General features: G+C 40.3%; 1 protein-coding gene across 5 annotated transcripts; it reads left to right on the top strand.

Annotated features, from left to right (window-relative positions):
* The first annotated feature begins 524 nt into the window (after nucleotides 1–524).
* On the top strand, nucleotides 525–25,036 carry arfgap1 (ADP-ribosylation factor GTPase activating protein 1). Of its 5 annotated transcripts, XM_079483182.1 has the most exons (14): nucleotides 531–640; nucleotides 720–812; nucleotides 998–1,060; nucleotides 2,884–2,993; nucleotides 15,882–16,053; nucleotides 16,490–16,590; nucleotides 16,663–16,752; nucleotides 16,867–16,978; nucleotides 17,995–18,051; nucleotides 18,236–18,268; nucleotides 21,185–21,241; nucleotides 23,611–23,670; nucleotides 23,946–24,013; nucleotides 24,204–25,036. In XM_079483182.1, the coding sequence occupies exons 3-14, from the start codon at nucleotides 1,001–1,003 to the stop codon at nucleotides 24,433–24,435; spliced, it is 1,152 nt and encodes a 383-aa protein (XP_079339308.1). In that variant the 5' UTR covers nucleotides 531–640; nucleotides 720–812; nucleotides 998–1,000; the 3' UTR covers nucleotides 24,436–25,036. The 5 variants fall into 5 exon arrangements, with proteins under 5 accessions (XP_079339307.1, XP_079339311.1, XP_079339309.1 ...); XM_079483181.1 differs by having other exon boundaries at nucleotides 525–812; XM_079483184.1 differs by lacking the exon at nucleotides 23,611–23,670 and having other exon boundaries at nucleotides 537–640; nucleotides 24,204–25,030.
* Nucleotides 25,037–26,656: the final 1,620 nt, after the last annotated feature.

Below are 26,656 nucleotides of genomic sequence, written 5' to 3'. Positions count from 1 at the left end.
TAAGCTTGGAGTCATGAGATATCTTACTTGTGATACGGAACCCTTACTTGTCTGACAATCAAAATGATGTTCTTAACCTTTTTATTATTATTATTTACATCCATAAAACCAAAACAACACATTCAAAACCCTCATATATTACTTTCTGCCATAATGATCTTGATTTTTTTAAACCATATTAAATATAAAAACACAGAATAAGAAATTTGAAACAACTTAAAAGGTTTTGAAGCTTTTCATAATTTTGTAATTGAATGCTTTTTTATTTTTGTATTTGTTTGTATTTCTTCTTTTATATATTTTTTGTATTATTATTTAATTGGTATATTCATCTTTCTCTTATTTTATATATTTCTTTGTATATATTGTATAATTACGGTGCATTTGTTACTTATATTAATCTGTAATAAAAATAAAACAAATAAATACAAATCGAATTCAGTCCATTTTTTCTTCACATTTGGCCCTAACAGCTTTCCATACATTCACTGCTGCGGGAGTGTGTCCGCCTTGACTCGTGACGTAGAGCTGACGCTGACGGCAGTGACGTAGTGCGGATGTCCCAGAATGCCGCTGTGTGCCAGCGCAGCAGAGATCAACGCTCAGCAGTAACATTACATTATTGACAAAGAAATGAAAAGTAAACGACTCTGATCAATTACCGTTGAGTCACTTACACATCAGACACGCGCTTTGACTCTTCTTTATTACGTCATCAGTCTGTGTGTGTCACGTCAGAGATCATCCTCATTCTAATCGTCATCTTCATCAGTAATAGAACGTGAACTGATCAACACACGTCCGCGCGCGAGGTAAGAGACTTCACGTCACATCGGATCACGTTCATACACAGGACCAGACGGGATTCATCCACTCATGTGATGTTGTGATTGACAGACTCTCAATAGACAAATACTGTCTATTCTAACTGTATATGTGTGTGTGTGTGTGTGTGTGTGTACGTGTTTTAATATGTTGAGATATTTGTGTTTCACAGCAAATGGCCAGTCCCAGAACAAAACGTGTGCTGAAGGAGGTGCGCACAGAAGATGAAAACAATGTGAGTCAATCCATTATAGCCTAAGTTATATCTAACACTGTTATGTCATATATCCCTCTTAAAGCCCCCTCTGTCAAACATGAGATTGAGATGTTAAGTGAATGATCTCCACACATACCACTGTCTGCCCGCTCTGCAATATCAGGTTTTGCTTAAAGTAAATGTGAACATGTCGCAGACTAGACCCTGATGAAAAATGATGGACTTTGAGGGTTTTGCAAATGAGAAGATCATAAAGATTTCTCAAAGTTTCTTATATTCTAGATTCAGATTTCAATTCAATTTGCGCGGGTGTAGCAGATTGGATTTATATCTGTTTAGCTAAGACACATTTATGCCCTCTTTGGATATAAATCCTGGCTGGTGGAAAGCAAAAGAAAGTTATCGCTGCATTCCCGGGACATCCGTGCCATCAGAAAGGGTGTTTTCTGCCGCGGGTCTAATTGTCAACAGGCTCCAGACTGTCATCACGTAAACATGTTACTTTATTAAATAAAAACTAACCAAGCTTTAGATTGAGGTCGGCCTGCTGTTTTTATGGAAACAAACTTTGCCAAGTTTTCCAAGACGCAGCAGGTCCGTGAACATGTTTTCATATGTGAATGCAGGTGCTGTTGTCGATCTATTCGTTATGCTGCTTTTTGCATGTTAAAATAAATCTGTGAAATAAATATTTTGATTTTTATCTGGTCACAGACCTCATCCACTACAGCTGTGTCTCATTTCGAAGACGAAGTGTATGCAGCTGACAACTGTGACCTCCGGAGGACGCCTTCATCATGTATTTTTAGTTCATTCCAATTTAGTATTAAAATCTTATCAGTTAACGGTTAATGTTCAAATAACGAGGGGCGGTTCTCGGTTAGGAAATTTACCAAAATGAACATTCATATCCGATACCGATAATAGTATCAGAAATGTCACCGATCTAATTCTGGTATTGGTATCACCGAGTACTGGAATCCATGTACAGATTCAATACCATTTTCTTAAACAGAACCTAGTTATGCCGACTAGCTTTGAGTAACGCTGCAAATGGGAAATCACTTCATCTTCTTTGCTCAGAATTCAAACACAAGTTGTGCCGTGTCGTTGTCAAAAGCAACCACTGTTTAGGTCAGGGGTATTCAATTAATGGTCCGAGAGAATTCATATTAAAACAATACATAAATACATTATAGCATAGTCATATGTCCAACTCGTTTTCTGACAAGTTGACCATGTTAAGCATGAGAAGACAACACGTTTAACAGTGTAAAGACAATTTTCAAGTAAATAATCAAAGACTTAACATTAAGACTTAAGCATAACATTATATTCATGTCTTATCACATAAGTTTAGTGGGATGTCTGTTTTTAGCTACAACCACCAAAAGCTTTTTCAGTCACTCTCACAAACATCAGGGTCCGTTCATTTAAACGCGCCAAATCGATCAAAAGTGAAAGCAACCTGTCATCGTAGTAATGTGCTTGCATTGTGTGTGTGTAAACTTGTCAATGACGTCCTGAACTGTGCGGGTCCGCAGTGTCAGCGGGAAACATCAGTGAAGCGTGACCCGTACAGTTGGGCTCAAGATCTACTCTTCTTGTTCATTATATATCTATCACCTCTCTCAGCCTGTTAATGTGTGTATGTGCTGCTTGTGTCTTTATATGTACAGGTATATTTTTAAAGAAGGAAGTAAATTACTAGTCACTAAACCTGGGTCCAGATTGTCAGGGGTTTACACTGGGTGCTTGCAGATGCATTAAGGGAGAGTGTTTGTTTCTGGTGTGTTTTCATAGCTGATGGCATGTTTGTTTATGTGATTTGTTGGTTACAGGTGTGTTTTGAGTGTGGTGCGTTTAACCCGCAATGGGTGAGTGTGACGTATGGTATCTGGATCTGTCTGGAGTGTTCGGGCAAACACAGAGGCCTCGGCGTCCACCTCAGGTAAGAAATAATCATGTCTGCAAGACGATTATATTGCAATTATGATGTAGTGACCTCATATTTTTATAAAAGTTCCAGTTTCTGGTCGTTATTGTGATTATTTAATATTTTCTGTTTAAAGTTCTGGATGTTGTTGGCACTATAATTCTATGTATTATAAAAAGCAAGTGCTACAGTTACATTTTGCCTAAGTCGTTCTATAATGCATCCTCTCCATAGACTTGATCATTTTAAATTAGGAAAAATATCTATTTGTGGAAAAATAAATTTAGTTAAACAGATCTATGGGGGATGAGATCTGTTTGGTTACTGACACAGAGGGATGCACCGAATGTTCGGCAACTGAAAATATTTGCCTGACATGACAGGTTGCTGTCTAATATAACGTCTAGATCTTTTACAGTATTAGTTGGAGTAACAGTACATCCTTCAACTTGCAGTTTATAATCTTTGGTCCAATGAGTTATATTTCTGTTTTATTAGAATTTAAAAGAAGGAAATTACAGGTCATCCAATGTTGTATATCTTCAATGCACTCTGCCAATTTGGATAGCTGGGAGGAATCATCTGGTCTTGATGAGATATATAGCTGAGTATCATCTGCATAGCAATGGAAGCTAATTCCATGTTTTTTAATAATGTTTCCGAGGGGCAGCATGTATATGGAGAACAGCACGGGTCCCAGAACCGATCCCTGAGGTAATCCATAATTTACTTGAGTTAGATTTGATGATTCTCCATTTAAATGGACATATTGATGTCTGTCTGACAAGTAAGATCTAAACCACTGTAGTGCCTGTCCCTCAATACAGGTATAATTGTGTAAGCGATCTAGAAGTATGTTATGGTCTACGGTATCGAACGCAGCACTAAGGTCAAGCAGGACCAGGAGTGAGATGTTACCTTTATCTGATGCTATAAGCAGGTCGTTTGTAATTTTAACGAGCGCAGTTTCAGTGCTATGATGCGATCTAAAGCCTGACTGAAATTTTTCGTGTATGTCGTTATTTAGTAAGAAAGAGCACAACTGAGTCCACACTACTTTTCTAGTATTTTAGACAGGTATGGGAGATTTGAAATCGGTCTATAGTTTCCTAGTTCATTTGGATCTAAGTTTGGTTTCTTGATTAGAGGCTTAATGACGGCCATTTTAAAGGGTCCTGGGACATGGCCTAGATTAATTGACGAGATGATAATGTTATAAATGTAGGTCGTAACTATAAGTATAATAATTTAGTTGGTATGGGGTCTAATAAGCAAGTTGTAGGTTTAGATGTTGCAATAAGTTTAATTAAATCTTCCTGTTTTATAGGTGACAAACACTGTAGCCTTTCTTTTGGGGTGATAGTTGGTACTACTTCATGGGACAGACCATTTGTCTCGTATGTTTTCATGAATTCATTGCTACCGAGGTGCGGCGGAATACCCAGGTCAGGTGATGTCTGTTTATTTGTTAATTTAGCGACTGTGCTAAATAAAAACCTTGGATTGTTTTTGTTGGTTTCTATGAGGTTACGGAGGTGCTCAGCCTTTGCTGCTTTTAGTGCCCTTTAATAACAGTTTGTACTTTCTTTCCACGCCATTTTAAAGACCTCTAATTGGTTTTGTTTCCATTTGCGTTCCAGTTTACGTGTTTCTCTTTTAAGGGCGCGGGTGGAGCTATTGTTCCATGGTGCTCTATATTTCTCATTAATCTTTTTTGACTTCATAGTAGGGCTGTGCAATATGGACGAAATAATCACATTGCGATTTTTATAAGGAATTTTGCAATTGCGATTTTATTTGCGATTTTGGTAATTGTTTTACTTTTTCAAGCATGTAACATTCTAAATGTACTCAGTGCACCAGAAGTGCATAACAAAACATTCCACAATGGAATAACATAGCATTGACAGTAATACAACTTTAAATAAATGTCTTTAAAACAGACAACATAAAATTAATTCTGGTTAACTTACCTAAATTCCAAAAATAAACTTTAAAATTGTATTTCACTGCACACATTTCACAATGAAATAACATACTGTACAGTATTAACTGCTTGATAAACAAAACTAATAAATTAGGTCATAAATCAGACAACATAAAATCAATTAAGATGAACTAACCTAAACTTCTGTCATAGCAATAAACAAACTAACAGAACCAAAAAATAGATTGCTTTCTTAAAGGTTTTTTGCGGGAATTCTTTATGGTTTTAAGCATGAACGGTGACATGTCACACCACATTACCCCCAGTACTAAACACTCTCTCTGAAGGTGAGCTGGTGGCCGGAACACAAAGATACTTTTTTGCAACCCTGCTCATTCTTGGAAAATGTATCTGATGGCACCATTTCGGAGGATCTTCCTCACGGTCAATGGATGGAGAAAGCAGGTAGCTGTTTAGCTCAGATGCTATGGCTTTTTCAAGTTGCAGAGCTGCCTGCATGGCTGATGTCGTTTTGAAGAAGCTTCCTAAGGACTTCCTTGCTTTTTTGCCTGGTAGAGGTAGATTGATGTCAGGATTCTCTTTGCTTGTGCAACTCGAAGATTCAGATGTATCCTTTGACATACAGAACAGGAAGAGAAGATGAAAAATCCATATACAAGAGTTTTGATATTAAGAGATGACAGTTTCATCCAGTTTACATAAATTTACTCGCCTGGTGTGAACTCACTTCCATATCAGACATGACCCTGGCCTTAATGTATTGAAGTTTATTCTCATCAGTGTAGCTGGTTTTGAATCTTGGATCCAAAAATGTTGCTATATCCAGAAGCTCTTGGGTAGTTTCTTCCCCATAATGTTTGTTGATGTTGTTAAGAATCTTTGATTTTATAGTCTTGGTCAGGTCAGTATCTCCATCATCCACTGCAAGAATCTTTGTGTTCAACAGATGAAGTACAGGTTTCACATAGGAAACACTGATATAGTTTTCACCGGAAAGGGCATCCGTGAACTCCTGAAGTGAACTCAAAGCCTTACTTACAGATTCTAGAACATCTGTGTCTTGCCATTGTGGTGCTAGGTGTCTTGTTTTACGGTCAGCTGAAAGGACCTGAGACAATGCCCTCTGTTGCTGTCTATCATTTGTTGCATTGACCCCCATCTTGTCGGGCATGATGTTATGAGGGCATGGTGGGGAAGCTGAAGTTCTTCCTGGGCTTCGGCTAACATCTTCTTCTTCCAACTGTGGGAAAAATGTCCCACAATCTTTTTGCACAAGCCGTTAGCTCTGGAAATGCAATGTTCATCCTTGATTGCATTTTCTAAAAAAAGGAAAAAAAACATGATGAAAACGTGTTGAATTGTAAGTATTTCATGCATTTAAATAAAAAACTCAAGTATAACACTATACAATAAAAAGTGCATTTTGTTAACAATTAGTAAATGCATTAGCTAGAATGAACTAACAATTAACAATACTAATACAGAATTTATTATGTTAGTTCATAATAATTTTAGCATTTAATAATACATTGTTTAAATCAAACTGTCAATGTTAACATTATTTAATGAACCATATGGTAAAATACTACACTAGTAAAATTAGTAAGTTGTTCAACGTGACAGCCTCCACTATATTAGATCCATTGTCTGTGGTGATAGACACTTGTTGCTCTTCAGCAAGTCCCCATGATGCTAAAGCATCTTTTAAACCTGGAGACATATTTTCTCCAGTGTGATCTTCTGGAAAGTATGCTGTTTGCAAGCATCGACTCTTCATTTCAAAGTTGTCATTAATATAATGCACCGTTAAGGTCATATGCGGCTCCATCCTTCTGCTGGACCACATATCTGTGATCGTGCCGTAGTATTTGACCTGCTTAAGTTCGCATTCAACGCCTGCCTTACATTTCTCATACATTTCAGGAATAACAACTCGTGTGAAATGAGTGCGCGAGGGCAGCTGGTTTCTTTTGTCGAGTGTTTTTTATTAATCTTGGGAAACCGTCTTTACTGACGATGTACGCAGGCATCATGTCTTTGCAAATGTGATAGGTGATCGCTTCGGTAATTTCTTTGTGGCGTTTTGATCCTTTCTCATAAGGCGTTACACAAATGCTTCAACGATGGATACTTGTTCAGCCTGGCTTTGGTGTGTGCTTTTGTTAGGTTCGACAGACTTTGTTGACATGCATTGATCATATAGTTTTTTATGCCGCTGTTTTAAGTGTTGGAACAGGTTTGTTGTATTGCCCTGTTACGTTGCAATAATCATTTCACAGGTCTTGCAGATTACCTTGCTCTCTGACACATCTTCTCTCCTAAATCCAAAATACTCCCATACGACTGATGTTGAATTTCTTTTTGACAGCAAATAATTTTTATTCTGACCTGCATCCATTTTTTATATCGATTCCTCCCGTTCGCCTATTCTGTTCTTGTCCCTTCTATTCTGTTCTTGAAGCTTTTTTCGTATTTTGCGCAGTTCGCAGAGTGAGCTATGATTGGTTAACATCTTAAACATGCGCACAACACCTTTTTAGAATTCTGAGTTATAAATTAATTAATAAAATCGCAGCTTTGCACGATTTAGAAATCGCATGTGCTCAAATCACAATTTTTTTGCGATTGCGAATAATTGCACAGCCCTACTTCATAGGAGCAACAGCTTCTTATGTATTAGAGAAAATAGTGCCCAATTTGCTGGTTTATGTCATCGAGCGATTCTTTATTTATTGGTATGGTTATTAAAGGAGTCAGATCTGGCAAGCTCTTTGTGAAACTATCTTTAGTAGTGGAGGTGATTGTTCTACCCTGTCGATAACGAGTTAAACGGCTGATTTGTCCAGTGTGCAGTGTACGTGTTATAAGATAGTGATCGGTGACATCGTCGCTTTGAGGTATAATATCTATATTGGTTATATTGGCCCTGTGAGATATAATCAAGTCTAGTTCTTTATTCATTTCCAATTTGGTTGAAAGTATTAACATAAACAACATAAACACAATACGAAAAACAATTATCCATTATCCCTTACCTTAAATGTTAAAATTTTACAACTGAGGGGATAAAAGAATGTCTAAATCGAATTTGTTTTACTAATCAGGGTTCTACAACGAATGCCGGAAGGGAGAAGGTTAAACTCATGATACATTGGGTGGGAATCGTCTAACAAAATGCTCTGGGCTTTACCCAGAACATGTTTATGATATAACTGGGCTATAGTCATCTGCTTACTCCCCGTTATTTTACTTCCCTGGTTAACAATCCTCTCAAGACAGTCCTTGTTTTTCACATTTAGAGAATTAAACCAGCACAACAGTGAAAAAGATAATAGTGACTCAAAATAGGATCTGTAGAACATGCACATCAATGTTTTTACCTAACAATACAATCTTTGCTGCCCCCTCTTACACAAAGCCTCGGTATTGGGAGAAAAGGACAATTTATTATCCAAAACAGTACCCAAGTACTTTTACTGTTCAACACTCTCAATACCTACTCCATTTATGCTCATTTGCTTATTATGAATAGATTTCTTCCTAAGTTTAAAATCAATAATCCTCTCCTTAGTTTTAGAAACATTTAGTTTTAAGAAATCATTCTGAAACCACATAATAAAATCATCAACCACAGGACAATGTATAGAGTCTTCCTCACTCATTAAACTAACGATAACCAAATCATCAGCAAATTTTATAATATGCCTATATCTATAACTACTCTTACAGTCATTTGTGTACAAGATCAATAATAAAGGCGGAAGGACACATCCTTGAGGAGACCCAGTAGATGACCCCAGCCATTCAGAAAAGCATTCATTCACTTTAACTCTCTGTTTTCTCTAAAGGAAATCTAAAATCCATCCTACCAGACTAAAATCCAACCCGAAATCATTAATGAATAGTATTGAAAGCGGATGAAAAATCAATAATAAGTCATTTAACAAATTTTCGGCTTATCCAAATGCTGTAGAACTAAATGTAAAAGAGTCGCTACTGCACTGTAAAGAGTACTCTACCCCTCGCTTAGACCTATAAGCCAATTGTAGGGAGTCTAGAGAACTCTGTGTCCTTTGCATAATTACTTTCTTAACTAATTTTTCAAAGCATTTAATGACCCGGGATGTAAGCGCCACAGGTCTAAAATCATCCAATTCCTGTACATTCATCTTTTTTGGCACTAGAATCACTGTAGACTGCTTCCACAGTGCAGGTACTTTTTGTTGTTGGAGAGACAAAGCAAACATTTCATAACATATTGGACCTAACTGCACGGCACATTCCTTTAGTAATCTACCCCCTATTTTATCAGGCACAGGTGCCCTCCTGATTTTACACTGTTTAGAAACTGATATCAAATCAATCACATTATCCCCCCCATTTTCTTTTACATTCATCTTTCAACCCATCGATTCCCTCTTTAAAATCATGAGCATCGAATCTTAGATAAAAGTTATTAAAATCCAGTGACAGAACTGTGTTTAAACTGAATCCATTTAAACTAATTCTGTTATTGTATTATTGAATACATCCCCTCCCAAGCAGAACCTAGATTTCCTGTTTTCAATTTTACCTCAAGATCTTCCTTGTAAGCTGATTTCGCCCTCTTAATTTCCCACTTAATAATTTTTTAGCATAAAATACTCCACTGTATCTCCCTCGTTACAGGCCCTATTACTTTTTCACAGAAGAATCTTTAGTGATTTTGTGACCCATGGTTTACTGTTTGGGAATTTCTTAAACGATTTCACAGGTATAAACATATACTCACAAAACTTCACATAACTACAAATCAATGTCCAAACCATAGTCCATAAAAACAGTCCAATCTGTACATTCCATACACCCTTGTAAACAAGTCCTTCGTCTTAATTACCTGTGCCTTTTCGCGTTTCAAAACATCCATTTTCTTCCGCTTATCCGGGTCGCGGGGGCAGCAGTCTGAGCAGAGATGCCCAGACATCCCTCACCCTAGACACTTCATCTAGCTCTTCCGGGGGGACACCGAGGCGTTCCCAGGCCAGCCGGGAGACATAGTCCCACCAGCGTGTCCTAGGTCTCCTCCCGGTCGGACGGGCCTGGAATACCTTCCGGGGAAGGCGTCCGGTAGGCATCCGGAACAGCCACAAGCCACCTAACATGCCCAAGCCACCTCAATTGACCCCTCTCGATGTGGAGGAGCAGCGGCTCTACTCCGAGCTCCTCCCGGGTGACCGAGCTTCTCACCCTATCTCTAAGGGATCGCCCAGCCACCCTGCGGAGGAAGCTCATTTCGGCCACCTGTATCCGGGATCTTGGATCTTGTTTCTCTCTTCGAGGCCAGTCGATAGTCCTTCTCCATGGCCTCACCAAACTCCTCCCAGGCCCGAGTTTTTGCCTCCACAACCACCCGGGCAGCAGTCCGCTTGGCCTGCCGGCACCCGTCAGGTGCCTCAGGAGTCCCACAAGCCAACCAGGCCCGATAGGACTCCTTCTTCAGCTTGACGGTTTCCCTTACTTCCGGTGTCAACCACCGGGTTCGGGGATTCCCGCCTCGACAGGCACAGGAGACCTTACGGCCACAGCTCCGAGTGGCCGCTTCGACAATTGAGGTGGAGAACATGGTCCACTCGGACTCAATGTCTCCAGCTTCCCTCGGGATCTGGTTGAAGCTCTGCCGGAGGTGGGAGTTAATGATCTCTCTGACAGGAGACTCGGCCATGGGTTCCCAGCAGACCCTTACAGTACGTTTGGGTCTGCCGAGTCTGTCCAGCTTCCTCTCTCGCCATTGGATCCAACTCACCACCAGGTGGTAATCAGTTGACAGCTCCGCCCCTCTCTTAACCCGAGTGTCCAAAACATATGGTCGCAGGTCAGATGAAACGACCACAAAGTCGATCATCGACCTGCGGCCTAGGGTGTCCTGGTGCCACGTGCACTGATGGACACCCTTATGCTTGAACATGGATAACCCCGTTTCAAAACAGTCTTATAAATCTTAAATCTTAAAAGTAATACATTTACATTTAGCAGACGCTTTTATCCAAAGTGACTTACAAAGAGTTTGGGGAGCAATAAGCGATATGTCATACAAAGAGCAATAATACAATAGGTGCTAATACAAAGATTCTAGTTTCAACAAAAGCTAGAACACTACCTGTTGAGAGAAAAGGGTTAGTGTAAGTTTTTACATTTGTCTGTCAAGTATTCGCCGAAGAGGTGTGTTTTAAGTAGTTTTTTGAAGGTTGTGAGAGATGTGGTTGACATTGGGAAGAATGTTCCACCAGGAAGGAGTTATGAAGGAGAAGTAATTCTGTGTTGTGTATTACTGCTGTGTAGCGTAATACTCTTTTGTTCCCAAAGGTGGTTTTCCAAATGATTTGTAAGGCTCCTTTAATTGATCCATAACACAATTCCAAAATTGTATCCTTACGTGTTGGGCAAGTTACATACTAGTTGAAGTGTCCCAATGATTTCTCCAAATTAAAATCTCACAGAATAAGACTGGGTCAATTAGGAGAAACGGTTTGCAATTCATGCACCACATCTACCTTGCCGCATTGTCTTTGTTTGCTCAGGGGTGAATGTAAACAACCGTGAAAAACAGCTGAGGTAACTCGCGAGGCAAATATTGAGGTCTTAGTGCCACAGTCAGCAACTCAAGATCTTTCGTGCACACGTCTCCTTAACAGACACTGATTTGCACCAGTTCTCTAATATACAGACATACTCCACCTCCTTGCACTTTACCGGTTTCCCTCACATCCTGGTCCATGCAAACAGGTACTCCAAAGCCATCCATTCGTAGGCCCGAATCCGATTCCCCCTTGGAAAATGTCTCGGTAAGCGCCATCAAGGAAACTTCCTGTAGTCATGCTGGAACTTCACCATAGCTTGAAGCTCATCATTTTTTCTCCGGAGAGATTGTACTTTCGCCAAAATAATTGTAGGAAGCAGAGTTTTTGAGAGACTTATTTTTGCAGTCTCTGACAAACGCGTCTTCTTTTCCGAATTTTAACTGTTGAATAATTTTGTCCGGTGCGATTTTGTTTCTGCTTAAAAAGGTGAAAAACTTCCTAGGTCGGGAAACACAAGTTCCACAGCTTGCTTCGCACGATTTGGCTTGTAACATTGTAAAATAAACTTGCAGGAATACTGAATTCTTGCCGAGTCCAGGGGTGATTCGAACAAGCACATGCTCAAATTAATTAAAGTCAATAAAATAATATGTGTTATCAATCAATAAAAGTATCAAAGTAATCAATAAAATGATTACTTCCATTTTCTCCATTTCTCTTTCAGTTTAGGACTTAACTTTTAGATTAGATTAGATTAGATTAGATTCAACTTTATTGTCATTACACATATACAAGTACAGTGTAACGAAATGTAGTTTAGGTCTAACCAGAAGTGCAGTTAGCAAGTGCAGGATATACAGTTAGAATAAATACAGAATACAATATGAGAATATAATACAGTGGGCATGGACTATAAAAATATTTTGCAGTAGGAATGTTCTATGAAAATATGACAGTAGGTATATACTATGAACAATATATACAGATGGCTATATACTATGAACATTAATGTACAGGTGGCTATGAACAGATAATTATTTAGACTAAAATAGTGCAAGTGACTTAGGTATGCATAAATTATTGACATTGGCTATTAAAGTTGCAGTGCAATAGGTGAGTTAATTCAGTTGTTGAAGTTAATGCAGTTATTAAAGTTACGGTGCAGTATATGAGTTAATGCAGTTAATAGGTTGCAGTCCAGAAGATGAGTTAATGCAGTTTATAGGTTACAGAGCAGTAGATTAGTTAATGCAGTTATTGAAGTTACAGTGCAATAGATGAGTTGATGCAGTTAATAGAATTACAGTGCAGTAGATAAGTTAGTGAAGTTATGGAAGTGGTCCATTAGTGCAAATGAGCATTCAGTTAAATATTCCTGGTGTTCAAGTGAGCAGTATAGAGTGCAAATGATGCTGTGTGTGTGTAAACAGTCCGGTAGAGCAGATACATGAAGTACTGGTGTGTACAGTTCAGTCATGCATGCAGCCCTGTAGTGCAATGTAAACAGTGTTATAGCAGGATTGAAGTTAAAGGTAAGAGAGGTAGTGGAATCAGTGGGGGGCAGAGTTCAATAATGAAACAGCTCTGGGAAAAAAGCTGTTTCTTAGTCTGCTGGTTCTTGTCCGGAGGCACCGGAAGCGCCTACCGGAAGGCAGGAGAGTAAACAGTCTATGACCGGGGTGAGAGGAGTCCTTGAGAATGCTGCAAGCTCGACGCAAACAGCGTTTCTTCTGGATGTCCTCAATGGGAGAAAGTGTAGTCCCTGTGATGCGCTGGGCTGTTTTCACCACCCGCTGCAGTGCCTTGTGCTCAGCAACAGAACAGTTCCCGTACCAGACTGTGACACAGTTGGTCAGGATGCTCTCTATCGTGCAGCGATAGAAGTTCACCAGGATAGTTGAAGACAGTTGGTTCTTCTTCAGTTTCCTCAGAAAGAAGAGACGCTGGTGAGCCTTCTTGACCAGGCATGAGGTGTTGGTGGTCCAGGACAGGTCCTCCGAAATGTGAGTCCCCAGGAACTTAAAACTGGAAACACGTTCAACAGCCATCCCATTAATGTGGATGGGGTCGTGTGTGCCTCCTTTCGCCTTCCTGAAGTCCACGATGACTTATGTTTAGTGTATGATTAAATCGATGAGTGAGTCTATGGATGATTCTGCTGCTGCTAATGCATCTTTACTGCTATCTAGGTGAATAGTAAAATCTCCAACAATTGGTATTTTATCAACGTTAACCAATAGGTCCGATAAGAAGTCCTCAAACTCTTTCAGAAAATCAGTATAGGGACCAGGGGGTCTATACACCGTAGCCAATGTAAGAGAAAGCAAGGTTTTTTTACTTTTGTTTGGAACAATTATGTTCCACGCAAGCACTTCAAATTATTTAAATGTAAATGCTCTGTTCTATGAGTTACAGTAAGAAAGTCTCTAAAGATTGTTGCAACACCACCACCTCGACCAACCGGACGTGGGTCATGCATATAACAGTAGCTTGGTGGGGTACACTCATTTTGACCGAAAAAAAATATTCTTGAAGCCTGGGTTCTGTGCAGAGAAACACGCGGAGTAGAAGTGGTAGGAGTATTACATCGTCAGCTCAGGTTATTTCCAGCGCCGTTTTGCGTTCTTGCAAAAATTCCGGCATGGCAGCTGAAGCATCCCAGAACAGCTGGAAGACCAGCATCTTCCCTGTAGATGCAGTGGATTTTTTGCAACATCTACCACCAGTTGCTGAGATAAATTGGGTGTAGGGTCGCTCTCTCCAACAAGTCATCAAGTCCAAGTCAAGTGCTGCTGAAAAAAGCCGTAACTTGCTCTGGATCAAGTGTAAGGATCCCATCTGGGCAGCAAGGTAGAGACAGATTCAGGGAGAAGGGCCTATCAGGGATATAGAGGGTATGGCATGGAGGGGGGGCTGTACCTGGGATGCTGGATACACTGTTGAGCCTTCTGGAGACGTTGTGGGTTTCAATCAACGAAACATTGGGTGCCCACCTGATGACTCCAATGAGATACCTTACACCGACTGTTACTATCAAGAGCCTCCTACTAGAAACATCTTGTTCTATTAGCTAATTAAACAAATACGAGGACTGCACAATTATGGCAATCATTATTGGTTATATTATTCCCTGTGATATTGTAATTGCAATTATTATTATTGATAAAAATAACATTGAAGTATGCTTTAAAAAACACTTTCTGTGAGGCAAATGCATTCTGTATTCTGTATATAAACATCCTGCTCCTGTAATACTTGATTAGGTTACTGTTGTATAGTCCGAACTGGTCAACATTTTACACATTCAAAATCATCAAAAAAACTATGCAATAACGTGTATATCTGTTATTTGTGACGGCTATAAATGGTCACGCATCTGTAAGAGGGTAAAAAAGAGTACAAACACGTGCTATAAACATGCTGCTTGCCCATCCATTGTCCAAGCACACAAACACGTGAATCAATAAACAGTTGTCAATTTTAGTGATGTATCTGTTTCTTAAGTGTAATTTACCGCAGCCGAGTGCGCAATTTGGGAACTCCGAGAGTTGTAGTTGAAAATCGCAGCCAAGTAGCCAATGGACGGACCACGAAGGGTATGTGCTGCTTGCCCACTGTGCCTATTATAGCCTATTCCCACAGAGTTATTATATAAATATTTTTCTTAATAAAGTATTGTATTTCATTGATTTGACGTTTTGTCATTTTATCATGGTTATTTTTCGTAAGGGAGAAAAAGTATTTTTATTCATATGGGTGTGTTCAGTTACAGGACAAGTAAGTCAGATTTACACAATAATGTTTTACATTTTCCTGTCCTTAAACTAGCAAAAGTGGATTCCGACATGCCTTTAGTGCACTTGTGCCCTGTGCTTTATACCATGTGCTGAGATTGTTAAAAGAAAACCTTGTTTTCAGACCAGCACGCCAATGGGCGGAAATGCCTTTGCTATTTAAACATGACATGAAAACAACTATGTTGGAGTGAAACTAGAAAAAATCACTTTAAAATTCAGGCCCTGCTAGCTCTTGCAAATTATAGTAAATTTTTGGGAAGCATGTCAAATGTAGGTCTATTTTATTTACCAGACAGTCAGCAATTTAAGTTAACAGAATTTGGGATAAAATAAAACCCATTTCATAGGGCCCTAGACTGTTGGAACAGTGAACAGAATACAATCTGAAATCTTTAGTAGCATTTCTCTTATGCTCTTTTGTATTACGCAAACATTCAAAGTGAATACAAGAACCACAGGTTTCATATGAACAGAACATTATATCGCCTATGCTCCATATAATCATAACACGCAGTTATTCAAGAACACTGTCAGCTGTAGTATATGATAGAACAGTGCTGATTGTGAAGTCTTTCTCATGGTTTATTCATGTTCTCTATAGCTTTGTACGGTCGGTTTCAATGGACAAGTGGAAGGAAATTGAGCTGGAGAAGATGAAAGCTGGAGGAAACAGAAAGTATCGTATGTTTCTCGAGCTGCAAGACGACTATGATCCCAGTTGGAGTTTACAGGAAAAATACAACAGCAAAGCTGCCGCTCTTTTCAGAGACAAGGTGAGCGCATAAACACCAATCATGAATAATGACGTTAAAGGCAGATGAATGAGTCGGATGATTTCGACTATATGTCTTTGACTTCATCCGGCAAATCAGAGATGGTCGAGATTTGCAGTCGAGGGAGGAGATGAAAAAGGGACGCAAATTAAGTGGATTAGGTAATCCAATAAACAAACATTATCATTAAAAACTAGCACCTTGAAACTATTTATATAGAATAGGTCATGTGCTGTTTAATACGGTGTGCAGACGCTCTCCAAATGCTCTGGTGCTAAAGACATATTTCACAGTGACGTGGCGACTGTGCCGGTTCAAGTCAAACAACATTTCTAACCAGCATGAACCGATCAGCCGATCGGCCTATGCAGAGCCACATGTAGACGAACACACCTACATATAAATCAATGGGTTGGTTGTTCTGTTTGTGTTGAAGGTGGCGACTCTCGCTGAAGGAAATGAATGGTCTATAGAGAATTCACCTGCTCGTGATTGGACCCCCCCTCAAGCAAAGACAGGCCTGAGCTCCGCCCACCGGTACAGAAGACACCGCCAGTGGATGTAGTGATGTGTCTCCATTATGAGTGAAGTGTGTTTGTGTTGTTGCAGGTCCAGCGGCGCGGTGGGTCCGAATAATGCTCGCTCCTCTGATAAAGCCTTTGAGGACTGGCTAACAGATGATGTCAACTCTTATCAAAAGTGAGTTCATCTGTCTTTGTCTTGACTCCATCGTGCAGTGAAAGATTCACTTGATCCAAAACCTGGTGAAAGACACAGGACTCGATGTGAAGGGCTTTGTGTGTGTGATTTCAGTGCTGGAGGTTGTGGGCCGCAGGAGAATCGATACGTAGGATTCGGTAACACTCCAGACCCACCCAAGAAAGATGAGGATTTCATTAATAACACCATGTCCTCAATCTACTCGGTAATGATCACAGCCATTATGTTTTTGCCAGTTGGCTTTTCTTTTTCATCTCTTTATTTTTTTGTTTTGTGTTGTTTAGACTGTCTGATAAATAGGCTTCTGGGAATAGGACAATTAAATAACAGTATTTCTTGTGCATGGTTGAGAGGACAAGAAATGTTGCCAGCACCACCCGGTCCTGTAGATTCATCCTCTACAACATTAGAAAAATTAGACCTTTCCTATCGGAGCACTCTACGCAAGTCCTTGTCCAGGCTCTTGTCTTGTCCAAACTGGATTATTGCAATGTCTAGCTGGACTTCCTGCTTGCACAATCAAACCTCTCCAGATGATCCAGAATGCGGCGGCAAGAGTGGTCTTCAATGAACCGAAGAGAGCGCATGTAACTCCGCTCTTCATCAGGTTACACTGGCTCCCTGTCGCCGCCCGCATAAAGTTCAAAGCTATGCTCCTGACCTACAAGACCAACACCGGATCTGCACCATCGTATCTCCACTCGCTAATGCAGATCTATGTTCCTGCCAGATCACTGCGGTCTCCAAAGGAACAACGACTAGTGGTACCATCCCAAAAAGGAAAAAAGTCACTCTCCCGTACCTTCTCTGGATCTGTTCCACATTGGTGGAATCATCTACCAGCTGCTACAAGATCAGCAGACTCTGTTGCCATCTTTAAAAAACGCCTAAAAACGCATCTCTTCCGTCAACACGTCGCTGATTGATTTTTCCTAATTCTCTTCCCTTTCCTTCATTAGAATAAAAAAAAACCTTACTAACCTCACTATTTTTAGCTTTGTATACTGTGCTAGGCTTTAATGGACTAGTTTTGATGCACTTATGTATTTTGTGGCCTATGTTGTTATAATTGCTTCTAATGTTTCCTCATCTGTAAGTCGCTTTGGATAAAAGCGTCTGCTAAATGACTAAATGTAAATGTAGAGGAGAATATTCGTGTCATGATCCCCTGTGGATATACACTGTCTCTGTGTTTTATTTACTCCGTTTTTTGTCGTGAAGGGTTGGAGCAGTTTCACTGTTGGAGCCAGTAAATTTGCATCTGTTGCAAAAGACAGTGTAAGTAAATTCATGAGCCTCCATTGAATGTCTTTACATTTCACCAAAACATGACAATTCTGTCATAAATGACTTGCCCTCATGTTGCTCAACACCCATGAGATCAAATTTAGATAGTTTTGATGAGGTCCAAGAGCTTTTTTATAAACGAAAAACTCACTTTTGTCCTTCTCTCCTCAAACAGACCACAAAACTGGCCAGCCAAGCCACTCTGAAGGTATGTGTGATGTTTAACATGAATGGAGATGAGCTGTAGAATGTACACTGCATAGTGCTGATGGGTGAAGTGTGTGTGTGTTATATGTGCTGCTTTACTCTCCTCTCACTGCTGCGGATGATAGTTACGTGGTTATAAGCCTCCCCCTGAGCCGGTAATACTCCTGCACGCTTGATTTCTCTCTCTCGTGTGTGTGTGTTCATTGTGCTAACTCATTTCATTATGGGCTCTTTACTAGTTACTCATCATTTCTGTCCACTGTGTGTCTTATGTGTCAAAAGCCTTTAGTGGCTTTTAGGCAGTGGTGTAAAGTATTGGACTGTACGTCTGATCTTTTTTGCTTCTTTTTAGTTTTACTCCGTATTAAAGATATTAGCGACTTTAACTCTCTACTTGACTACATTTTTGAATGAGTATATGTGCTCTTTAATCCACTACATTTGTAATGACTCATGGAGTTACACATTATATTTTGCATGGCACCTATCTTTATCTGCAAGAGTGTATTTCTGCTACAAAAGAAGCAATATTTTTTCATTTACAGGGCATTGAAGCTACTACACTGAACATAATTATAAACACAACACTTGGGTTTTTGCCCCCATTTTTCTTGAGCTGAACTCAAAGATCCAAGACTTTCTATGTACACAAAAGACCTATTTCTCTCAAATAGCTTTCCTGTAGCTCAGTGGTAAGAGCATTGCGTTAACAACGCAAGGTTGTGGGTTGATCCCAGGGGATTGCAGATACTTATGCGTAACACAAGATCAAAATAGGAAGGAAGGAGACGGGAACCGGCGAACATAAACTAACTTTTAATAAATTAAATCAAACGTAAATAAACACACCACAGCATAAAATCCAGGCCTGGTCCTCTCTCACTGACGGTCTTACCCAAAAAAGGCCACTCTAAAATGTGCAGTTTTACTGTGTCGGGTGTGACCACCATTTGCTTCACGCAGTGCAACACATCTCCTTCGAATAGAGTTGATCAGGTTGACTGGGCCTGTGAAATGATGGTCAACTCCTCGTCTATGGCTGTGCGAAGTTGCTGGATATTGGCAGGAACTGGAACACACTGTCGTATACGCCGATCCAGAGCAGCCCAAAACTGCTCAATGGTAGACATGTCCGGTGAGTATACTGGCCATGCAAGAACTTGGATGTTTTCAGCTTCCAGGAATTGTGTACAGATCCTTGCAACATGGGGCCGTGCATTATCATGCTGCAACATGAGGAGATGGTTGTGGATGAATGGAACAACAATGGGCCTCGTCACGGTATATCTGGGCATTTAAATGCCATCCATAAAATGCACCTGTGTTCGTTGTTCATAACATATGCCTGTCCATACATGTGTCACTCGATTCACAAAGTTGACATCAGAAAGCTGCTCACCCACATCACGCCATACATGTTGTCTGCCATCTGCCCTGTACAGTGAAGAGAACACCTCTCCAAAGTGCCAGACGTCATTGAATGTGAGCATTTACCCACTCAAGTCGGTTACGATGACGAACTGCAGTCAGGTCGAGACCCCAATGAGGACTACGAGCATGCAACTGAGCTTCCATGAGACGGTTTTTGCAGAAATATATTGGATATGCAAACCGATTGTTGTCTGGGTGCTTGTTTTCAGACGATCTTGGAGGTGAATATACTGGATGTGGAGGTCCTGGGCTGGTGTGCGGTTGTGAGGCTGGTAGGATGTTCTGACAAAAACTCTGAAACGCCTTTGGAGACGGCTTATGGTTGAGAAATCAACATTCAATTCACAGGCAACAGCTCTGGTGGACATTCCTGCAGTCAGCAAGCAAAATGCACACTCCCTCAAAACTTGCGACATCTGTGTCATTGTGCTGTGTGATAAAACAGCCTTTTATTGTGGCCAGCCTAAGGCACACCTGTGCAATAATCATGCTGTCTGATCAGCATCTTGATATGCCATACCTGTGAGGTGGATGGATTATCTTGGCAAAGAAAAAGTGCTCACTAACACAGATTCAGACAGATTTGTGAACAATATTTGAGAGAAATAGGCATTTTGTGTACATAGAAAGTCTTAGATCTTTAAATTCAACTCATCATGGGGGCAAAAAACAAAGTGTTGCGTTTATTTTTTGTTCAGTGTATATCTTGTGCATTTTTGCTTCTTTATGTGAATGCGAGTGCATTATCAGGTAGTTGTTAATCGCTGGCGGTTTATTTGTGAGATGAGGCCAAAACCAGAGTGTCCGGTGCAAAAAGGCTTTTTTACTTTTTACTTTTACTGAACATTATTTTATTTATCCGTTATACTGAATAGACCTTTTAAAGGATATTGGTTAACTTAGACTTAACTGAGACTTGGGTGTTTCTAATAGGTAAAGGTGTTGACCTTGATTTGTCTCAATTTTGAGTTTTTTTATGATTTCATAAAGTAAATGTCATTGTTTTAATCAACTGTGTCTTGTTTGTCACTGACATGTCGTCTTAAGTGTTGAGGACTAGTGCTTCTTTGAGCCTACATTCAGTATGAGTAAAAACTCAAGTACTGTTCAAATCAGATACTTCTGTTCAAGTCGTTTTGGAAATTGTGACTAGTAACTTGTAATGGAGTCATTTTTGCTGTAAGCTATCTACTTTTTTTAAGTATCAGGGCTCTACACTAACTCTTTAGTAGCACTTGTGCTCCTTATTTAAAAAATTGTTTTACGTTACGTCCACACAGTAACGTTAATCCTGCATCCAACAAATGTCCGTTATGCAAATGCGACTGAAATGGTTGCAGTGTAGAGTCCCGAGTATGGTTTTTGCGTTTTATGCCTTATGTCAAGAGTAAGAGCTTGCCGTGTTTGTTGTTGTCGTCATGTTTTCATCAGGGTTATGTTTTCATGATGTTGATAATCAAGCTCTCTCTCTCTCTGTCTCTCTCAGGCTGCAGAATTGGGTCAAACAATAAATGAATCTGTTCTCAAACCCACACAGGAGAAGGTAAAGATCAAATGTGACCCTGAAATTTGTCCACATATCTCACAGATATAATTAGCTCTGCTTTATACATCATATACAGACGCAGAAAACATTAGGAGATCACTCTGTTGTGTCAATCCATATATTTCAACAGAAACCAGTTTTAGGATTAACTTAGTCACTCAACAGCTATGTGATGATAGACTGAGAGAATGCAGGGACGCATGAAAGTTGTACAAAATCTGCCTCATCCCATCATTTTTTTACTGATCCTGAAATACATGTAAAAACATTGGTATTATTGGCGCAGAGCGGCATCTTGAAGTTGAGCAGAGAAGGCAACACCATGCATAATCATAACCTTCCAGTGTATGGAGCAAGATCTCAAGTCTCTCTGGTCCTACTAGGGTGGAGTGGGCTCTTAACCCAGGTAGCTCAGGTGGTGGCTTTTTTCTTAAAGAGCTTACAAGATATCACCCTGATCCTTAAGAAACGCTGGGAATCATCTTACTTTCTCCAGGAGGGCCCAGTCCAGTTGAGGCGTAACAATTACACCCACCCTAAGGAAAGTCAGGTCTAGACAGGGGCAGAGAGTGTTTTGGCCCTCTGGCATGATAATATGCCGTGTGTCGCTGTGTCATACTCTCCTCGGAACTACAGCCAGTGCTGATGTGGCCTCATGTGCAGAGGGGAATAACCACCGCAGAGGATCCCATGTGCCCAAGGAGCCTCTGAAAAGCTTCAGACGGACTTCTAGCTGCTGTCTGAAATTTTTCAGACTGGCCAGCACCAGCTTGTGTGCGTTCATTGGTAAGGTACGTCGTCATGGCGACTGCACGAGGGAGAGCTTGCTCTTTTCCCAGGTGATCCGATGTCTCAAACGGTCTAGGTGCCAGAGCACCAGGTCACTGTTCCCACACAACAGATCTTGCAAGTCTTAGATTTTCTAGAATTTGGCTGAGCAGTTGTTGGGTGGCTCGCTAATGAATGCTTCTAGTACATAAATTAAGAAATCAGGATAAAGTGCCTGTGGAGAGAAGAATGCCTTGAAGGTGGTAGTGTAGCTTGGTTCTCCTTGGATCTGCCAGTTGTTGCTACAGTTGATAATGTGTGCACCCTGCTACCTGAGGGGAGCTAGGACAGCCGTTTTTGTAAAAACACAAGAAGATCGAAATGGAAGAATCATGCACTGGTATGCGTTCCCCTCAAAAGGCAAACCCGAACCTTGGCACGATCGATACCTGAAAGGTCTGTGGCTGCTGACCAATCCTAATACTGCATGCATGTCAGCATTTGCTTCTGTATCAACTTCCTGAATGGCACCCTGATCAGGGTCTTGTTCAGGGTGTACAGATCTGAAATGGGGACAGTAAAGTTCAGGCTGTAGAAGCCGCAGGACGGGCTCTATTACGACCTTCGCTTGAAGAACGGCAGAAATCTTATCTTGAGCCGTGGTGAATAAAATGCAACGAAATGTGGGCGGTGTCTGGCAAACTGGATCGTCAATGGTCTCTATCATAGATGTTGTCACAGAAAGGTCCCACTTGTGATATGGGTGCAGAAAGCGTGGTTCGTCTGTGTTCATCATCTGCACAAGGTTGAGCCCAAGGTGCTGCTCTTGGATCACTAATGTCAAGTCAAGTCAGCTTTATTTATATAGCGCTTTGTAGATATTGTGTGACCCAGTGTGTGTCTTGTCACTTTCGTCGCACAAAGGACGAGGTGTGTGTTGGTGTGCAGCTTCTACATAAGCCGTCAGTCATTCCCACCAATGTATTACACAGTTTTCCAGAGCACAGTGTTATATACTGCATATTGTCAGATTACTTTTGGTCCCTTGAAAAAGGGTGCAACTACATATTTAAAGTGTTGTTCACCCTTGTGATACACTCTTAAGAAAGCAGAGAGCTGAGAGTGTGAACTTTCAAAAGGGACAGTTTACCTAAAAATGAGAATTCTCTCACATAATTTCTCACATTCATGACATATGGGGATCAACATCTTGAAGCTGCAAATAAGCACAAACATCCATCAATAACGAGTCCAGTGATCACAATGACTGATGTTAGTAGAAAAGTATATTTGTGTTCGACTGAAGAACTGAATTGATGCACATTTAAGAGGACATGAGGGCGAGTAAATGATGAGGTTCAAAAGAGCAATGATATCTGCCGATTAAAAATGGAAGGAAACCTGAGCTGCTGTGTGACAGGACTCATATTACTTTACTCTAAAAAATCTTTCATTCAAACAGCATCTGATGTCTTGCTAAGAGTAAAACGTCCATCAATATGATGCCATCATTAACTGATTCATCTGGTGTTTGTTTGTCTCTGAACGTAACAATCCATGATTCTGCCGTTACTGATACTGTGACTCATCACATTCAGGTGAAGGAAGGAAAGTTATTTGATGAAATGGCCGTCAACATCACAGGTCTGGCCACAAAGGTACGAGTCTGTGTGTGGTTCTCAAAGCGTCTGTGATGATAAGATTGACTCACAGCAGACGCTTTCAGAACTCTCACACTTCAACACATGAATTGGCTTCACTGTTTTCTGTTTCTTTTTGTTTGTGCTGCCGCTGTGATTACGGTGGTGAGTAAAGTCAAGATGCAGAAGTGATATTTCATCATGTAATCAGTTACAGTAACACACGCTGCTGGTGTTATGTTAATGCTAATGCGCGCAGCAAGTAAAGTGGCTGTGTGTATTTTTTGGATCAGGTTCAGGGTGCCGGTGCGAAGGGCTGGAATGACGTGACATCATTCTTCAGTGGAAAACAAGATGATGGGTGAATACACGCATTCATATTCTGCTTTGCTCCTGTTGAGCATCATTCATTAGAGCCGCTGTACAGAAAACACGACAACCTTTCATCAGAATTCATTTTTGCATGTAGCAGCTTGCCGGTTCTCATGTTTTAACCTCCTCCTGTCCTGTACAAAGCTTTCCGAATGACATGTTTTGTTTTGTTGTCTTAGTTCTGCATATCAGGAAGGTTATCAGAGCAAAGATTCCTGCAGTAGTCAGGACGGCAGTGGTTGTAAGCAGGATTTCTGGGAGACTTTCGGCAGTAACTCGGCTCTCAGCAGCGCCTCTGGGCAGAAGAACAGTAGTGCAGACGGCTGGGAGAGCTGGGACAACGACTGGGACAAGAGCACGAAGAATCCCTCCAAATCTGCTGAAGAGACCTGGGATAACAGCGGCTGGTAGATAAACGACACGCTCACCGTGTAATGCCAGTGTAACTCTTGTGAAGTGTGTTTGTTGTGTCTCTGGACGTCGTCTTCAGTGTGCTCAGATTTGACTGGATCTTCCCCTTACTCTTCCTGTTGAGATTATAAACATGTCTTTGATGGAAACCAATTCACTTATTAACTCTGTTCACAGTTTACCAGCAGTCGTTCATAAGCATGAGGCATTGAGTCGTTTTTATTTTTATATCCCTTTTATTTTGTTTCTGTCATAGTCCTTCCCCTCATAATGATTTAAATCAAGATCAAAGCACGGAAAGCCCCTGAGCTCATGTGGCACAGAGTAGTTTTTTTTATTCCCTATGTATCAATACTCTTGGGATGTTTCCTGTATTTCTATTGTAAAATACACCCTTGATGGGCTTCGTCTCTATATGATGTTTGATATTGGCATTATTACATACCATGGACATTCTCTGTGTCCCAGATGTGTATTATTTGTTGAGGCATCTGGACTTACTGACTGTAACATCTTGTGTGGTGAAGCCAGAACACAACACGTGGATGAGTGACAGCTTCTTCTAATAAATGCTATAATAAAGTTTATTCAATGAAACTTGACTCTGACATGTGCTTTTTATATCAGTTATGAGAGCTTAAAGCATTTTTGTGTGTTATAAATAAGATATGATGATGCTCTAGTGCAGGGGTGCCCCTGAATCTGTAATTATCAAGGCACCCGATTAGCTGCTTCAGCTGTGTTTGTTTGGGGTTGAAGCTGCAGACTACACGCTAGATGCCGAACGTACAAATCTTTTCGAGATGTCTGCACACACATGAAGAGGTCAGCCTGGACAGCTTTACCATCATTAGAGGGAACCAAACATGCAACTCCGGTAAGGAGTGTTTTCATTAACAATCAGTGGTGTGACGACAAGGACTTTTCATCTGCCCTAGAATTGTTATCTGTAGTGTTTATATCCTGCCAGGAGTAGGCCTAAATATCAACGAGACAGCTGAGTTAGCAGCCCAGAATGCCCAGGCTATGCTAAGTAAATTTCCTGATGCACCTGTGTTTATCAAAGGGAATTTTAAAACGCGTTTTGGAAAAGTATGGAATTTAATTTGAGGGTTTTCCATTTCTGGATTTGTACGGGAAAAAGAATGTTGAGTACGGAGACAAATATGAGTTTCCAGACTATTGCCCTAATCAGTATTGTAAATTATAAAAATCAAGAATATCTCATAATAAATGTATTAATGACGTTTGGAGCATGTTTTGAGCGCTGTCAAAAGATCGGTGCTGGACCAAATCTGTTGGATGACTGTTTGCTGTTATTGGATGTTTAACGGCAGTTTCGATGACAGTCGGACACCCCCAACTGTTCGACTAAACACATTGTACATTGTGAGCTGAACAACCGGCAACAGCCATCGTCTCCTATTCGCAGCATCCTCTTCTACACCAAGAGTAACAAAGTTTATGGCCCAGACCAAAGTGACACCATGACCTATGTCAAGAAACGAAGCCATCAGCACAATGAATAAACAGTAAGAACCAGAGCAAGTCAGCCTAGCGTTGAAATGGCTAGCTAACAATACAGGTTCTCCATGTCACTAAATCAAATAAGCAAAGTATCAAGATAATATTGTGCTCGGTGTTTAGTGATTGATTAGGTGCGTATTTCTATAACGTAATTCCGTTATATCGTTACCATAGAGACCATTTGTATCATAATCCTGTGCTTTCAGCTGAGCAAAATTCTAAACATTTCTACCAACATTAAAGCTATATATACATATTAATATCCTTATTGACCTACGATTGGTTAATTTTACTATCACTCTGTTTAGTCACACTCCCTAATGGATGACTTTGCACTAATAATTGATAAAAAAAAACATTTGTATATCTTTAGTACCCTGCTGAAATAACAATATAAACCATTCTATTAGATTATGAATAATCATAATCTATGTAGGGGATTCAATGAGGAACAGTATTATTTAAACACTATTTTCCACCAAAGTTATAAGAATTATCATGAGCTTTGATTACAATTATAAGCAGTATATTCTCCACCACCCTTTGCAAGGGAAATGAATATCAGCCCAAATTGGCATCAATTTAATTGATTATGATCAATTATACTTATCTGGATCAAATTCATGATTTGGGGAAATCAGCATGATAAGGGACTCTGGATTATGAGCATGAACTACAAACGATGTCACGTGTG

Source organism: Barbatula barbatula, assembly GCF_947034865.1.
Source record: "Barbatula barbatula genome assembly, chromosome: 20".
NCBI classification, from domain to species: domain Eukaryota; kingdom Metazoa; phylum Chordata; class Actinopteri; order Cypriniformes; family Nemacheilidae; genus Barbatula; species Barbatula barbatula.
This window is presented reverse-complemented; position numbering and strand designations above follow the sequence as displayed.